The 18260-nt window shown below is 41.9% G+C and overlaps 2 protein-coding genes across 2 annotated transcripts in view; both read left to right on the forward strand.

The window, feature by feature from the left end:
• Positions 1-2777: 2777 nt before the first annotated feature.
• SINHCAF (SIN3-HDAC complex associated factor) overlaps positions 2778-18260 on the forward strand; it is a 28390-nt gene continuing 12907 nt past the window's right edge. Inside the window, exons 1-3 of the mRNA XM_004441170.3 lie at positions 2778-2943; positions 16962-17109; positions 17980-18079. Of these exons, the coding sequence (XP_004441227.1) occupies positions 16982-17109; positions 17980-18079 (228 nt within the window). The 5' untranslated portion in view covers positions 2778-2943; positions 16962-16981. The remainder of the gene's footprint in view (positions 2944-16961; positions 17110-17979; positions 18080-18260) is intronic.
• LOC147914768 (uncharacterized) lies at positions 4609-13290 on the forward strand. The gene is made up of 2 exons (XM_087442602.1): positions 4609-5217; positions 5405-13290. The coding sequence occupies exon 1, from the start codon at positions 4695-4697 to the stop codon at positions 5199-5201; it is 507 nt and encodes a 168-aa protein (XP_087298728.1). The 5' UTR covers positions 4609-4694; the 3' UTR covers positions 5202-5217; positions 5405-13290.

Below are 18260 nucleotides of genomic sequence, written 5' to 3' on the forward strand. Positions count from 1 at the left end.
ATGGTTTTACTATCTGGCACATAGTTATGATCATTAAATGTTTGCTAAATGAATGTAAACATTCAAGCATTATGGATAATTCTACAGCAGGGACAACATGTTATAAGCAAGGTAGTTGGCTTATCCAGAGTATCTGGCAACTTATTTTCAATTTCAATTTCAATTTTTACTATATTTTCAATTTCAATATTTTTGAGAACTCAGTGTGAGTGCAACATAGCACTACAGTCATTAAAAAAAACCCTCAATTTTCCTAACATGGTATAATTCAATCTCCTATAATCCAAATTTATATATTATAAATTACTTCTTTTCTTTCTTCCTTCCTTCCTTTCTTTTTTTATGGTGAAAAATTCACTTGGGCTATTTAGATAATAGTATTTTAAAGTACCCCGTAAATGAGCTATTGACCCTGGAAAGAGCCAGCCACAACGACATGTTCAAGCAACCAAATGAACAAAAGAAACTTTGGAATGCACCTGGTTGTTCAAAAACAGCAGGGATTTTTTTTTTTTTTTTAAGAGTCTGAAGAACTCAAATTTCTCTTTAAGGATTTTGTTGTTACCTTTCCTACAAAAATTACCCAGATTACTTCTTGACCTCTACTTGGAGAGCAGAGGAAGTATTGCTGTACGGTATTAGCTCGGTACCTCTGAAGCTTCCAGGTACTTTCTTATCTGAACAGTATATCCTAAATACTGTAATTCCTTCATTGCTTGCACATTTGAACCCATTCCATCCCTGGATTACAATATGTATCCTTCACTAAACTTTCAAGAGAAAAGGCATTCAAGGCACAGCTTTATATCTTATATAAATATATATATTTTTATATATATAAAAGATATATAAATATATCCAGTAAGCAATAATTGAAGTTTGAAAAATATTATACTTGCAATTTTCATACTTTCAAAAGCATATACTAATTTGAAATTATTTTTGGAGGATCTGTCATAAACCAAACAAGTGCTCAGGACAACTTTTTAAAATTCTCTTCAAAAAGAAGAAAGTAAGAGTTTACGCTCAGGGTCCTGTTTGCCACCAATGAAAGCCCAGAAATAGTTATTAAGCCTATTCTGCTTTATTTGTTACAATAAAGACAGGCATCACATCAATCCAGGTGATCATTATAACTTTCAAACTCATTTTAGGTTCAATTCAAAAATTCTAAACTAAAGTAAAGCTGTTTTGATTTGAGATAAATCTATAATACATTTGAACATGTCCATTAATTTATTATTTTACAAGCAATTATTCAGACTCCATTATCTGCTGTGCCCTGTTTTAGGCACTGGAGTACAAAAATGAATACAATAGGAAATTCTTGCCCTTAGGAAGCTCACATTTTAGTGAGAGGCGTCAGTTTTTTCTCCTTTGCAGGTATTTAATATATGGTTTTCATATACAGTTACAGAAATAGTATGTTACAGAACCTACAGAACCTCAAGAAAAAAAGCATTGGTTGAAAACTTCAGAAGTGGGTTTGTCTTGTATGTACTAGGAATCGGCTGTTGAATTAAATTAGTGTTCCAGAAGTATCTATTTAAATCCATATTGTTGACACTACAGTGAAAGCAGTGAAACTTGTCAGCAGATGATTAAGTTTTATGGCTGATGTCCACACTTTTGTAGCTTGGGACTAGTAAGTTTCTTAGAGAAACATCTTTCCTCTTTCCCCACCCTCCCGCTATTATTAAATCAGGGTCTCAGCCTATTGATGTGAGGTGTGTTTTCGGAATAAAGGTGTATCACAATCGTTTTTCATTTTTCACTTATCAATCTGAGAAGAGTTACTTCAGTTTTTCATTTTTTTTTTCCCTCCTGGGGCAAGAAGTGTTTAGATTGTTGGCTTATTACACATTCCATAAGGGGAAGTCTGCACTTCACTGGCTACTTCCTCAATTCCCAAGACCACCAGTGAGTGGTATTATTTCTGGGTGAGTGGAACACCCTTTACAAGCAGCTGGAGGAGGTATGCACGTCCCCAGATTACTGGCTTTCCACTGACTAGTCTTTTAGGAAAGCGACACTGTTCCCACGGAAATTAACAACCATTCAACTCGACAGGCTTGTAATCTTAGGGCCGAAGTGAAGAAAAAAAAAATTGGATTGTTATGGGTTGGGTTACTGTTTGAGGATGGCAGGCGGGAGTATGTGAATGGATCGAGTGTCAAAAAGGGACTTTATGAAACGACTCATTAAAACTGCACGAAAAATAAACCTCTGCTGGTCCCAGAGGATTTTTTAAAAAGCTTCAAAACTCAACTTCAAACACAATTTAGGAAAAGTGGGAGACGTATAAATTCAGTCTGGGTGCTTGCAAGATCACCTTCCCTGTCACCTCAGGCCAGAAACTGGACACAGGTGTGAGAATCTTGTAAAAACAGCTTTCAAAACTATTTTTCAACGCGAAATGGTGCGCCCTAAGAACTTCAGGGTGGATAGCACGTCACGCAGCCTAGCGTTGTCCCTGGGTTGCTAACCTTTCCGCCTTTCCCATCCCGCCACTCCCCCTTCGCCGCGGCCTCCAGCCAGGGGGCGTTTGTTTACGTGACGTCAGCCGTAGTAAGCAGTCCCCGCCCCCGTCTCCCTCTGGCCGCCGCGTTTCCCGCGCCGCGGCTCTTCTCCCCTTAAAAGGACAATAGAGACCTCGGGAACGCGCGCGGCCGCCGGGCCTTCTCCCCTCCCAGCCCTCGACGCGCGCGCCCCCGTATGCAAATAAGTTCGATTCAGGAGAATTTTGCACCGGGAGCCGCGCGTGCGCAGAGGGAAAGCGGAATCTACACCTTCCCGGCCCGCGGTAGCAACTGCAGAACTGCAGGAGACAATCTTTCTAGACAAGGCAGTTGAGGAGGAGGGAGCGATTGGAGGGGGGGTTGGCCTGGCGTGCACTCCGCACCTCGGGAACGTTCTTGCGCTTGGAACGGCTGCTTTTGGAAGGTGAGTGGCTCTAACCATGACTCGGGTGCAAAACTGTCTCAAGAGGCTTTGATTTGAGTGGTTTTTTTTTTTTCTCTTTTCACCTCACCCTCCTCCCCCAGTCCTTCCACACACACACATACAACACACACACAGGAAGTTTTGTCTTGGAGGTGGCATTGCTGGGGACGCTGTTTTCGTGATCTTCAGACCCCAGATGTTTTGTATACCCAGGTTTAGTGTGTCTTTTAATTGGGGAGGGTCTTTGAGGGAAACCGAAAGTCTTGGGTGGGGGAAGTAAGTGGCCCCTGGAGATGAGTGAGGAGTCGCTGGAGTTGAGGGATCCACATTGAAGGTGACAATGACTTTTCTCAGCCGCAGTGTTCTCTGGCGAAAAGGAGCCCGGTGGCCCAAAGGCCCGAGAGAAAACGACTCGCTGGCAATTGTGGAGGGGCCCCGGGTCGGTGCACCCGCGTGGGCGCGCGCCCCGGGAGTGGTCGGCGCCGTTGTTGCACCTCGTGGTGGAGTTTCTTGCAGCCCCTGCGCGTGTTTTGATATGGGTGGACAATAAACGCCATTCGCTCGAAAACTAAGTTGCCGTCTACTTGCGAGCTGGCGGGCGGGAGGGGGTTTAAATCGGCCTTGGGGGTCCGCGCCGGGGTTTGCCGGAGTGCACGCGGCGTGGCGTTGTTTGCCCAACTCCGGGGGGATGCGGATGCGACAATGAGAGCAACACGCGGCCGCTCGGAAACGGCCCCGGCTCCCAGACGCCTTTTCCCCCGGACCGCGCCCAACAGCGCGGGGGTCCGAGGTGGCTGCGGAGCCTCAAGTTTTGCTCGCAATTTCTTCACCTGTAGCGTAGATGTGGGCGCCACGGCCACGGCTTGCTCGGCGACCGTGTGCGGCTTAAGATGGCCAGTCCGAGCCAAGTTGACTCGGGGCTGGAGGCGGCGGCGTTGTCTGCGCGGAAGGAGTGAGACAACTCCGCAGGGCACTGCTTTTTGTGCGGAACATGACAGACCACGTGCTTGGGGCTGCGACCCCGGTTCTCGCCGGAGGTCTGGCTCGGTGTCCGGCTCCGGGTCAGCCGAGCGCTGCGGCCGCTGTCGGGGCCGGCCGGACAATGTGATTTGCCGATGATGGCGTCTTGCCAGTTTAAAAAGCAGAGTGAAAGTCGCCAACTCTCCGCTGGTGCGGGGCGGGTCATCTGGGCGTTTCTCATCAAGGACATTGCAAAACTTGGATGAAATGGGCCTGCTGCCGAGGGGAGGACGGGGCTCCGGGCTCTCGGGGCGCGGGGTCCGGCCCCTTCCCCGGGGGGGACCGTCCAGGGTCTCGCCCCTGAGAAACAATCCGACATCCCCGCTGCTGCACGTAGGCAGCGCCCGGCTGGACAGAAAACAAAGAGCTGCATGTGCCCGTGCGGGCCCCGCCGGCGCTCGGGGCGCAGCGCCGTGCGGGCCGGGCCCCCCGAAGTTTGGGCGAGTGTCAGGAGGGGCTTTTGTCCCTCGGCCCGTCGCGGGGAAACTTTGGCGGCGCTGCGGTGTGAGGTGCCATGCTGGTGCGCGGGGAGGCGGCGTGCTTCCGCGCTCCGGGCGGGCGGGAGGGCGCGGGGGGCGGCGGGCGGGGGCCCCGGCGCTGCGGCGCAAACGCCGGCTGCCGCGACGCCGGGGGGCCGGGCGAGCGTGGCCCCAAGTCTCGGCCCGTTACCCGGGGCCCGGAGCCTGTGTCTGGGAGGTCTGTGGCCTCGCCTTTGAAGTCGAACTGTTGCCATGTTTGAATTACGTCAGGGCAAAGCCATGAGGAGGAACAAGCCTCGGCAGCGCGGCGTGCGGGAGGCGCGGCCTGCGGGAGGCGCCGGGCGGGCGCGGGCGCCCGTTGTTCCGGCGCAGGTGAGGGGGGCGGCGGCCGGGGACGCGGCTCGCCTCCCGCCGCCCGCGCCCCGCGAGCAGCTCTCCACCGCAACTTTCTCCCCGACCCAAGTTGTTTTCTTTACCAACACGTCCCCCGGGGAGCATTTCCAGTCGCTGCCTTCTTGCCTCTCTCGCGGCCGTCACCGCGTGCCCGAGGGACAAGCGCAGTTCGGGGGGACCCGAGGGCGGTGGGAGGACGGGGGAGGCGTTTTGCTGCTTTCGGGGAACCCGGCGAGGGCGACGATCACCCTTCTCCCCCGCAGCCGAGCCGTGGCCCGGACGTTCAGGGGACCCTGCCCCGACGACACCCGAAAAACCACCGTGGGGAAGTTTCGGGGCTCCCTGTTGTCCTACAAAGGGAAGTGAGGACTGTGGCCGAATTGTGCGTGCTTTTTTCTTTGTGTGGACGTGTGGGAGGGGGAACCGGGAGGGGCGAGGTTTGTTTTGGTTGCTGGGGGTGAGGTGGGGTGGTTTCTGGGGTGGTAGGGTGGTGCAGTTTGTGCTGGTAACTATGACCCTAGTAGGTTTCTTTGTTTTTATTTTCTCGCTCTAACCTTCGGTGACTACAGGCACTCGGAAGACTAGGAATTGCCGTTTAGCCAAACATGGACCCTAGGCGAGACAGTTTCAACCCAGCAGTCCTTTCCCCCTGCTCGTCACGTTGTCCTAAGGAAGGTTAAGAAAACTCCCCCCCCGTTTTTCTTTTAATAATTAAAAAAATGAATTTGACCTTGTCATTAAAAGTACCCCGAAAGCACCTGTTTTTGAACTGGAGTTTGCCAGACTTGAAAAGGCTTTTAATAATTTTTGTTGCAAAACCGAACAGTTTATTACTTGCTCAATCTAAATTAAATTAAAAGTCTGGGAGTTGTCTCTCGTGGAGTTGGAGAAAAGCCTGATGGCATTTAAAATATTTATATAATGATTTGGGGAAGGGGGATCTTTTTTGGCCCTAGAGGTATGCCTGGCTCGGTATTTGGTGATTGTTCACTGTGTTATCTCGGGATGACCTTGAAGAAGCTAGCGAAAAGGGAGTTGGGCCTTGGAGATTTTTATGGGGGCAGGGAGGAAGCTGCTGGAGGGGATGACACAAGGTAATGGCTGGCTATCCCTGCTAGCTTCTTCCTAGTTCCTGTGAACTGGGGTTGACCTTCTGGTTACCCCTCTTAGATTTTTTTCAAGCTAATTTTTTTTTTGGTATGTGGCCCCAGGCATAGCTCAAAAATTATGCTAGTTTGACACATGGATGCTTCTTTGGTATTTGGGGTTTGCCTGCAGTCTAGACATCCGATAAGCAGCACCATGTCTTTTGCTTCTTTCCGGATTTCTCCTGCATTTGGATCATGTTTAAGGGTTAGAATCTAAAAGTGGTCATTACAGAAAAATAATATTCTTGGATGCAATGCCCACACACACCAAAAAATTCATACAAATTGAAATCTGTTCTGTGCTTTTCATTGTTTTGTCATTAAACACATTTTTCTCAAGTTTTGGTCCACCAATTTACAAATACGTAAAGGCAACCAATATTAGTAGCAGTACATTTCTGAAGTGAATGGAAAGAACATGTCAAGAAAATGGAAAACTTTGGATTTAATAACTTTACAGCTTCCCTTTGGGCACTTATTTCTCTGCGTCATGTATTTAGAATGCATGTGAGGTGATTTGCAAGTACACTGTGAGATAATTTGTTTTTCTTAATTAGTATTTTATAGTTGAGTTATGGCTGGAATTTCAATATCCTGGGAAAATTCAAATTTCACATATATAGAGCTTAATGGTTTTTGTTTTAAATATCAGGTGATATGTGCAACAGAGATGTGGTTTATCAAGGTGAGTGAGTTGAGAGTGGGAAAGACACAAACAGAGTCTCTGCTGCCTTTCCTTTCTGCATTACTTTTGAGGGAGGTTAGAGATGAAAAGTTCAGTAGGTTGTATATTCTGGAACCTTGGTGGGCAGGAGGCTTCAAGGCTGCTGTTGCTATCACAGCCTGTTCTTAATTCTGTAGATCTGGAACCTGGATGGTCAATTTTTTCCCAGAGTTGTAATCAGACCCTGGGAAAACCTGGCTCGTGGGGCTCAAACTCAGGCAGATTTATGTCAGAAAAGCAATTTGAGAATGATTTTCCATGTAAAATAAGTTTTTCACTGGGGAAAGCTTAACCTTATTTGAAATCTAAACCAACTTGCTAAGCTGTTTTGGGGACAAATTAATTTACCATGCCAGGCACAGTGTAGGTTGCTTTAAAATTAAGACATTTTCTTTTTTCCTTAGAGATGCTGGGAATATAATTGGCTAAGAAGGAAGGGAACACATTTGTTGAGCACTAGGTTAGTTTAAGAAATCTCTGGGGTTAACCCCTAGGTTCAAAGCTGTGATCATCTGAAGTAAGCCACTTTGTGGTCTAGTTTTCTCATTTGCAAAATAGCAATAATAATAGCTAGTTCATAGAGTTGTAAATAATTAGGCAAGTAATGTGCTTGGTAAATATTGACTGTTGTCCTCACAACTTTGGAAAGGTGACATTTCACAGAAGACACAACTGAGGCCTGGGTCAGTTGCCTTGCTGGAGGAAATATTCAGTGAATGTTAAATGGAAAGAATGAGTGTCTTTCGTCCCCTCCCCCACCTTCAGAAACTGGTTCTGGGAAGACACTACCTTCAACTCCTGGTTGCCTGTCCAATTCTGATTCAACCATTTTACACCAAAAAGTCCTGTGGAAATCTAGAAAATGCCATTTTCTTTCTTCCTGATTTCTTTGTCCACAACAGTGTCCTGGATTTCCCATGTTTAGTTTTGACTCGGGGTTATAAATTGAAAATATTTTGTCATCTTTTGGTTCTCCAGTTTCTCTTTTAATTGAATCTGCAAGGTTTTCTGTATTATGGAAATGATCTGGAAATGCATCTAGTTCAAAAGAAGGGAGTGTGTTTTCCAGTGAGGAAGTTTTTCTTTTTGCACCAGAAATACAAAAGTCACAGCCACATTTGCTGTTACATATTTAAGTACAAAAGTTGCAGTTGAACTAAGATAATTTATTTCTAGCATCATATTTAGCTGTTTCCACCTATTATAAGTTTGATTTAGCTTAATGTTATTTTAATTTGGTTGATGTTAATGTATGCTGAGTTGAAATAGCTCTCATTTTGAGATTCATTTCTCCCCACACTATTCTCCTAATCTCCTCTTCCTCCCCACGTCCCTGCTTGAAATAAGCAAGAAATATTTTTCTTACCAGTTGTTATGAAAGCATTGAATTGTTTCCTATTAATCTTCTCTAATTAAAATAATTCATTTGGTTTACATTTCCTGGAAATCTTTAAACCTCACAATTTTTTTCTACAAGTCTATAAACTAAATATTAAAGAAAAATGATTCCATTCAAAACATCAGTTTTTTAAATATATATCTTTATTGTGGACACCATTTCCCATTCCATGCCCTTAAATATGCTGTTCAGGTCTGTTTTGGCTACCCCACTCTTCGAGTAGTTAGCAAATTCCCCCCGTTTCTGTGTACTGTGTGCAGTCAGTGCCTGGTTGTAATATAAGACTTAGTTCCTGCCCTGCAACAGTTTACCACTGAGTAGAGGAGATAATACAGTAAACAAGTATGTGAAATCCTGTATGTTGGGCATTCTAATAAAGGTATGGAAAGGTTTTGTAAAAAGAAAGAATACTTAAAGAATTTCCCAGATTCAGGAGATGGAGGAGAAACCATCTCAGACAGAAATAGCAGCCTGAGTAGAGATGTGGCTAGTTATTCAAGTTTGTGTGACCCTCCTGGAATATCAGACTTCCAAGTTGAGAGCAGCTGGTAGGCAGGACCAGATCCTGAAAAGCTTTGAATTTCTTGCCAAGAAGTTTAGATAGTATCCTGAAGCCAGTGTTGGTAACTTGGAAGGGATGATTAATATTTGAACTTTAGGGAGATACCAACCTGTTTGAAGGATGCAGGAAAGTCACTTATGAGGCTCCGACAGGAGTTGAAACACTGATGGGGACAACCAGACAGCAGGAATGGAAGGGCTATGAACCAGAGAAGTGAAGGAAGAAGCAGAATCTCTAAGGACTTCATCGTGGGTGTGGCAGGGGCCATGCAGAGGATGAGAAGGGAGAGCCCAGTTGACTTCTAGACTTTTTATGTTATTGTATGGATGATAACCAAGACAGGTGAACATAGGAAGAGCATGTTTGGAAGAGAAGGTTATATAATTAGGGCATTTAAATGTTAGGACTGCCAGTCTTTGTGTTGGTGCTTTACAGATATTATTCAGAAGAGTTGGGATTTATCCTTACTTTATAGATGAGAAAATGGAAGGGTCAGAGAGCTTAAGGAACTTTCCTGAGGTTTGAGTCAGACCAGGTGTGTGCTACCATACTCCCTTTCTTAACATTTTTGTCAAGCTTGAAAACGGGAGAACAGCTCCACAGAAGGGAATATGGTCCAGTTTCATGACCTTAAAGTCTCTCTGAAAAGGTTAAGTTCCTCTTTTCTCACAGACCTGGGCTTAAAAGAAAACTTTGCAGAAATCAGCATTCTACCCTCAGTTTAATTCGTTGGACACGCCCTGGGACAGATGGAGTTTATATTTCTGTGATGTGCAAGTCTTACAAATTCATGGAAATAAATGGTATACATACACTGATATTTTCATACTCTTGCTTGACAGCTTCCCTGGAAAGTAGAAGTGAGATTTTACCGTAATATTACAGAGGGGCAAATAAAATTAGAAGTGACTTTCTATTCAGTTGTAAAGACAGAAGCAGAAATAGACTCCAACTTGAGTCGTTTCAGTGCCTTTTTCACCAGACTCACAATAGTTCGATTTCCTAACTGATAATCATCCCTTAAAAGCAAATAAATATGATTTCCCCAAACTTTACAACTTTCTTATCCTCTGGAATCGCTCTTAATCTGGAATTGGAATATCCAGAATTTTTTTACACTATCAAAATGAGAGGACCCAGTATGTTTTTTTACACTATCTAAAACTCAGACCTGGATTTGTGATATTTATTTTTAACCTCTGCTATTTCAGCTGAGGACTTATTTCTGAGTTTGACCCCTTTCCTGTAGGATGAGTTCTAGGCTCTTCTGCTAAGTGTGGATTCCATAGGCAGCCACAGTCACAAATACTTTACAATATAATTTCTCAGAGACTGGGTGCATGTTTGGAGAAGCTATTGCCAAACAAGTAGGGTCCACCACCCCTTTCTCAGTTTTCCTTCAGGCAAGTTTAGATTTGTCGCTTAAAAGTGAATAAGTAAAGTAAATTCAGACCCTTGGATGCTGGGATGTGGGCTGGTATCTAGAAGCAGGTAAGAGGAAATAATACTGTGTAATTGCTCCATGGCTTTCCTTAAGCGCTATAAAACACATCTCATTGTTGGGGAATACTGCAACCAAGTGGCCTAGCAGCAGGAGAACACAAAACGCTTGTATCCTGTTTGACCCTTTGTGAAGAGTGTTGCTCCAGTTACACTGTTAGTGTTTGCTGGATCCTGTACTCATATGCGATTAAAGGTAGCCTACCATTGACTAAGATGGTGTCGACAGTGGCGTTACCAATTACAGCAACTCAGGGTTGCTCAGAGCTCTTGATCAGAAGTGTTTTTTCATGTTTATTTCTCTTCCTTTCCATCCTGTCATTTAAAATTCAGCTCTAAAGAAATGCATCTCCTTCACTTCAAAGTTGTCTTTGGTTGCTTGGTGCCTTTTGTCATTGTTCACCGCTGCTTCCTTCCCACTTTACAAATCTTTTGCTTGTCTCTCCTCTGCAGTTTCCTTCCCATTCGGCCCTATGTCTATTCTGCTCTTGCTAGTCTGTTCTGTACTCTCTCCCGTGGAGTACATTTCCTAATGTGTCACTCCGTCTGTATGTCTTTGAGGAAGTTTGTTTAAGCTCTCTGGGCTTTTTCAGATTCCTCTTTAGTTAAGTCAAGGTGTGTGATGACAACTGAGGTTTTGGGGCGTGGTGCTCTTGGTGAAAAAACAATGGTATAGAAGGGAGTAAAGTGAAAGTAAGCTTCCTTCATTCTTGCACCCCTCAGAGGCAAGCACTAGTTACTAGTTTTTAAAAATCTACTTTAAAAAGCCGGTTTCTGTGTTTAGGGTCTCATTTTAAAAACATCCTGTGGGATTATACTGTATAACTATTATTCAGCTTGCTTATTTCACAAAACAAGATAGAAATCTTGACTAGTTCCCTCCCTGCACATGTTGTAGATCTACTGCATTCTTTTTAAGGGCTGAAACGGTATTCTGTAGTATTAAGACACACCGTAATTTAACCAGTCAGAGAATCTATGGACTTGTAGGTTGCTTCCAATATCTTGTGTATTTTTTTAAAGGTCTAGATCAGTTGGTTTTTAGAAAGAAAAAGTGGTAATTAGAAGCTATAGGGTTTTGGTCTATTGACAACTAAGAACACTTTAATTTAGGAATGCTTTAATTTGGGAGGTTATACCCCTAATTTGTGCATATCAGCATTTCCGTTCCCAGGATGGCATGGACAAGTTGTAAAGTTAACTATAAAGTTGATTTATCACCCTTGGTATTCTTACTTCTCTCTCAGTTTTCCTCTATCTAGTTCATCCAGTGGCATTTTGAGTTTTGAAAGGTATTTTTGAATATACCCGGAAGGAATCTAGAAAGTGGAATTGGGAAGTTATTATATTGGAGGAACTACTGGTGTCCTTCAAAGCATACCAACTAAGGTTAGCCTCAAACATGTTACATTTATCATAATAGGAACCCTCTCCCTTTTCCTAAATGTAAAATTGACACCCTTATAAGATTGAAAAGACGAGAAAATACTCTGCAGAATTAAGTTCTTCACCTCGCTGACTCCTAATTCCGTATTAAAAAGGGTACTAAAACCTCTAAAATTTGCATTTCACTCTTTTTCGTACTGTTTCCTGGTTGGAGATTAAAATCAAGTATTTGGTATTGTTAAAATTTGTGAGATCATCTATAAGCTTAGAATCATTTATCAGAAGACTTTGCTTAAATAGCATCCCTTCAGTATTGGCTATTGCTGTGAAGATTCCTTTTCTTTCCTGTTTATATTATATTGCACTCAGTAAACTAACCTTATGTGTGTTGAATTAAGTGTAAAATAAGACATCAGTCCCTGCTCTTTGGCTTCATAATCTCTTAGTTTAGAATAGAATTGGCCCTTTTGTATCTTTGATATACAATGGTTACCTCTCCCTTTCCTGTCTCAACGCTGAGGTTGCATTCTCCATCCTTTCATTAAGTTAATCATTAGATTTATATGAAATTTACAGCTTTAAAGTAGAAGAAACCCCAACAAATGAATCAAAACAAATGTTTAGAATTAATTGTTGTGTGTTAAAAATTCACTTTTTGTTGTCTATGCATATTTTGTTCACATAATTACAGTTATTTCTCTTATGGCTTTTGCTGATTTAGGTATTAATTTGAATCTTTTTAACTTTGGGAGATTGAATTAAATTGAATAGAACAGTAATTTTAGTGTGGTTGATTTGTCTTTAACTGTTAGAGTATTTTAAAAATTTGTAGCTATTTGGCTGACAGTAGCCAAAGAAATAATGTCAATGAAAGTGCTTTTTAACACGTGAAGTGCTAGACAAATGGCAGCTTTTTTAAAAAGTTAAATCAACACATTTATTGAGTACCTACTAAGTGACTGGCACTATTCTAGATGCTTAGGTTACCATGATGAGTAAAGACAGGAGAACTTCGGGCCAGCCTCGTGGCTTAGCGGTTAAGTGCGCGCGCTCCGCTGCTGGCGGCCCGGGCCCGGATCCCGGGCGCACACCGACGCACTGCTGCTCTGGCCATGCTGAGGCCGCGTCCCACATACAGCAACTAGAAAGCTGTGCAGCTATGACATACAGCTATCTACTGGGGCTTTGGTGGAAAAAAATAAATAAATAAAAATTAAAAAAAAAAAAAAGACAGGAGAACTTCTAGCCCAGTCTATTTTTATTTTTAAAAACAAGTTATTGAGGGCCGGCCCGGTGGCTTAGCGGTTAAGTGTGTGCGCTCCGGTGCTGGCGGCCCGGGTTCGGATCCTGGGCGCACACCGACGCACCACTTCTCCGGCCATGCTGAGGCCGCGTCCCACATACAGCAACTAGAAGGATGTGCATCTATGACATACAACTATCTCCTGGGGCTTTGGGGGAAAAAATAAATAAATAAAAATAAAATAAAATAAAATAAAATAGGGGCCGGCCCTGTGGCTTGGTGCTTAAGTGCGCGCGCTGCGATGCTGGTGGCCTGGGTTCGGATCCCGGGTGCGCATCGAGGCACCACTTCTCCGTTCATCCTGAGGCCGAGTCCCACATACAGCAACTAGAAGGATGTGCAGCTACGACATACAACTATCCACTGGGGCTTTGGGGGGAAAAAATAAAATAAATAAAATCTTTAAAAAAAATAAATAAATAAATAAAATAAATAAATAAAATAAAATTAAAAAAATAAAAATATTAAAAACAAGTTATTGAGATATAATTCACATACCATAAAATGTACTCTTTTAAAGTGTACTATACACTGGCTTTTAGTATATTTACAGAGTTTTGCAGCCATCACCACTATCTAATTTTAGAAGACAAATGACAGTTTTTAATCAGCATTTTAAGTCTTTCGTGATTTTTGGCTTTATCTCAAGGCTTAATTTTCTTCTGCTTTCGCCAAACATATGCTTAAGGGTGAGAATGTATTGGGTCTACTCTTATCTGTAGCTAGTCATCAATTGGGAAGCAGATGGTATTTGTTTCCTTCTATTAAAACATAGTGCTGAGTGATGTGACACCTATGAGAATAGATGCACAAGTCCCAAATAGTTTAATAGCTGACAGTGTCACTTAAACAAACAAAATAGATTGTTCTGGAGGAATCGTTTAATATTGCACAAATGTGGCACTAGGTAAGAAGTATTCCAAAGAATCACCAGGTTTGTTGAAATGACAGAAATTCCAAGTTTAAAATTAAATTGTGCCACGCCCACCCACCCCCATCTCAAATATATAAAGTATGTTGGTTTCAGAGACATCTTGGCCTTAGTTTTCCTCCAGGGATTAGGTAGGTTTTTCTGCCTTTTGTTTAAAAACATTAATGGGTCTATAGATTTGGTAAAAATACTTTCAGTTAATCTCTGGGCTCCCCAAAGCTCAAAATGGTTAAACACCAACCACTGCTTAACCGGGTTGCTGTAAACAAGCCCAAAATGAAACCCCTGTGTATTCGCTGCAGATTCCCAGGTGCCTCTCAAGGCGAGAATAAGCTCAGAAAAGGTTTAATAGGTTTATTTAGTAATCAAAGGTTCGTGCACTACCTGTGTGTTGCGTCAAGACAAGTGTGTGCCACCTCACTGCATTTAGCACTGCCTGGAAGAGGGTGAACCCTGAGATTTAGCTCCCTCTCAGATGTATAGACAGAAGAATTTTGTTTGGACAAGTGTAAGGTCACAGAGATGCATGAAAGATTATCAATCAGAAGACATCAGGCTATTTTATTTTCCCTGATGTCTAAGAAGCAAATTCCTCAAACTGAAGAAAGAAAGGAATGTCTTGCGGGGACTGTTGGGTAAGTTTTGTGGAGATCCCCACTAATAAACAAATCATATTGAAGATGGACATTTGATGCACAATAGCTGCTGATGAAAAGGAAAGCCCCAGTGTTTATAGCCCTAGCATTCCTTAACAGCTTGCCAGCGTGATAGTTGGCACAAACTATGGCTTCTTGGTCAAATCCAGCCTCGGTGAAGGTAGTTCATATCTTGGAGATGATCTGAATCCCATATAGTTTTGATAGCATATTTATTTATTGGAAGGGAAGGGGGTTGTGAGGGTAGAGATAGGAATCTATCTGTTGTAATAGGATTTGGTCTGTGTATTAATGGAATGCACTGGCTCTTCTTGCTGTACTTCCTTTGTCCTTGCTGAGAAGGGAGGCTGAAGTTTCGTAGAGCTATTGATGAAGCTGACGACTGTAAGAGGAACTGTGGACTTTTGACCTTGGTGGTAATGGAGGGTGTTAGGGGAGTTTGGAGAGCCCACAGGTTGGTGCAAGGACTAGAGAGAGTTATATTACATTTTTGCCTCAAAACAGGAATATAAAAATTAAAGCAATAACTTCTACTTTCTTAGCACTTTTTTCTTCCATTTTCTATAATTCTGTGTCATTTAACCTTGTTTTTTCCAAAGCAACACATGACTGTTTTCTTTAGGAGGCCATTTTCTTTTCGTTTGTCATGCGGGTTTGTTGTTAGATTGAAGAAATCTGCCTCATTTCACAGGCCTCACTATACCTTTTCCTGCTATATATAGAGGAACTTCCTCATGTTCTTCTTAAAAAAATCACCAGGTATTTCATTTAACAAAAATAATTAACATCAACTAAGAGTATTTTGTTTTCCAGTTTTAACAGTTCTTAAATTGGAGTAACTGTTAGTTTAGACTCAATTATTGAAATGCATCAGTGCCTTTCTGCCCCACCCATCTCTCTCCTTTGCTGCCTCCCTTCACCAACAAAAACATTAAAGAAAATCACTTGATGAACAATAGCCCCTGTTTAAAAGGAAAGCTTCAGTATTTAGCTAATTATTTGCTAATAAAATCTTTTCTTAAAAACAAATTATAATATAAATCCTCTGTCTATATTTCAGAATCTCTCAGTCACATACACACACACACACACAGCCTGGATATTTGGTTATTTCTCTGAATCACTTTATTTTTTTTAGGAGTTTCATCATCTTCCTTGTTAATTTGGCATCTGCCAGTTAATTTTTTCTTTCTTTCTTTTTATTGCGGTAACATTGGTTTATAATGAATCACTTTCATAAATACTTGCTCTGGTATACTAACCAGAGCTGGAATGGAATGGGATCAGATAAGAGACCATCCGAAGACAAATACTGAAGTTTTTGTTTTACTCTCATATATTTGAGTGTATTTTTAAAAGAACTGTAAAAGGTTGGTGATCTGTGGTTATAACTCCTAAAATTATGGGCACAAATCTAATTGATTAATAATTGTCTCTTACTGATGCTTTATCTGATGCTTTTGTGATAATTTGTAATTGGACCCTTACACACACACACCCCCTCTGAATTTGGCCGTTGGGGTTTAGTTTCTATAATCATTGCCTTTTCATCACCTCTCTTGGCCCAGATGTTTGGTGAAGTTGGCCCTTGGTTTGAATATTGTAAATTACTTCTAAGGTGCAGATTTACTGCCTGCTACATTTTTGCTGCATCTAGCCCTTGAGCTTCATTGCTTGATGTTGACATTGTTTTGATCACAGGAATCACAGTTTATCTCACTCTCCATTTCTTGGACATTTGCCTCCCACTATTACTGCTCTCAGGCACAGAGCCTCATAGAAGAGCTCCAAAAACCTCTGTAGCAACGGAGGGGCAGACCAGTGGTCAGGCAACATGAGCTCGTTGTTACTTTGTCTTAAGAATTTATGAAATTATAATTCTTACATTCTAACCCCGGATATTTGTAAATTTTACATTCTCCTTTAGTAGTTTCAGTTCAGGGCCAACTTGCCTGCTTTAGAACTTCCCATTTATGACAGAAGAAATCCCCTCTAATTTCCCGTAGGGCAAAGTAGATACATATTGAGCTTACTTGTGTGCTTAGTATCAAATAGTGGTCATGGTAAATGCTCATAACTTCCCCAGAGGGGAATCACGTTAATGCAAAGGTGCAAGATAAAAGAGGGCGCCTTAGATTAAATTTTAGGGCAGGTCCTTCATTGTGTTTGATTCCATCATTTTATAGGATTGTGAGGAGAGTTTGTTGTATTTTCTACTTAAAAGCTTGATTTTTAAAAAATGCCTCCCTCTCCCCATTTTTGGAATGAGTGTTTGCCAGGAGGATAGAAGGAGGTGGTAGGGGCCTCGTTAAATAGTTGAGCTATTCTGTGTGTTCTCTACACTTGCCATGCTAGTGGCAGGAATGGAGGTGGATCCAGGTCTTCTTCAGAGCCCTCCAGTGTGGCTTGGTCACGTAAAACCAAGTTGCTGGGGGTGGGGTGGAGCAGAGAGCTCTCTTTTAATGGTTTCTTGTTATAGCTCTCAACAAAGCTGTGTCAATTCCCTTGGCTTTACAGACTATTGCCCAGAAGAAAAGATGTTTGGTTTTCACAAGCCAAAGATGTACCGAAGTATAGAGGGCTGCTGTATTTGCAGAGCTAAGTCCTCCAGTTCTCGATTCACTGACAGTAAACGCTATGAAAAGGACTTCCAGAGCTGTTTTGGGTAAGATCATCTGATGTTTGTACCGTTCCCAGAGTGAAAAAGATCACATTATAGGGAAATATTTCCAAGCAAGGCGACAACAAATACTTGGATAAAATAAAGTATTTAACATTGAACCATTTCCCATGTTAGAAATTAATTTCACCACTTTGTTTTTCTTATCAAGACATTTGTTGATCATTTATTGTTAATCCCAGACTTTGTAGTTATTTTGAAGGTTGTCAGAAAGAGTCTCTACCGACCTTCCCTTTTTAAATTACATTTTTCTCTTAATATCTTCATTTCCAATTGTATACATAATAAATATTATCAGTATTTTTCTGTATGTATTTATAATACAGAAAAAATGTAGTACATGAAAGTTCCTCAGAGATATAATTAAAAAACAGCTTGGCAACTAGTCCTATAGACTTTTTCCCTCCTATGCAGATATAATCACTTTTTTTAAATTACAGTGCCTCTCTGGTTTTGTGTTTTGTGGAACTAGAATATCATGGCACATTATTTTACTTAAAGAGTGGCATTTTGTTCCTTATATAGTATCTACACATTTCAAGAAAGATTAATTGGACAGCATTGTTTAAAATATGGTGACCAGGATCTCCTAGGTTTTAAATTTTACTGTTGTTTAATTTTAAAAACATTCTTTATTTTAAAATGTCCAAATTGTGGTATATAGAATTGGTTCATTGGATCTAGAAGTTAATTATATTTCTGAAATAATACAGAAACAGTGGAACTGGATCATCCAGGACAATTAAAAATAGCATCTGTAAACTATAAATGGAGAGTTTTTCCTAAGAGAAATGTACTTGCGTGGTTTCTTTAACATAAAGGAGACTGATAAAGGCTTGATTGTTTTCTTATCAGGTTGCATGAGACCCGATCAGGAGACATCTGTAACGCCTGTGTCCTGCTTGTGAAAAGATGGAAGAAATTGCCAGCAGGATCAAAAAAAAACTGGAATCATGTTAGTTTATCTTTCATCTTTCTCAATTATATTTAAAGCACATTAGTTTTGCCCCTAATTTAGGAAGTAATATGTCCCTAGGGTGGAAAAGTCTGAAAAGAATAAGGAAAAACACTGGTTGCTGCTCAGATATAATCACTTAACATTTCGCCTGATTGGGAAGCAAAAGAGCTTGGTGTGG

This window comes from Ceratotherium simum, chromosome 17 (genome assembly GCF_057802395.1).
Source record: "Ceratotherium simum simum isolate JZ-2026a chromosome 17, ASM5780239v1, whole genome shotgun sequence".
In the NCBI taxonomy this organism is placed as follows: domain Eukaryota; kingdom Metazoa; phylum Chordata; class Mammalia; order Perissodactyla; family Rhinocerotidae; genus Ceratotherium; species Ceratotherium simum.

Excerpts from the sequence above, each read along its gene's own strand:
- LOC147914768 (XM_087442602.1), top strand. The coding sequence starts at position 4,695 with ATGTTTGAATTACGTCAGGGCAAAGCCATGAGGAGGAACAAGCCTCGG.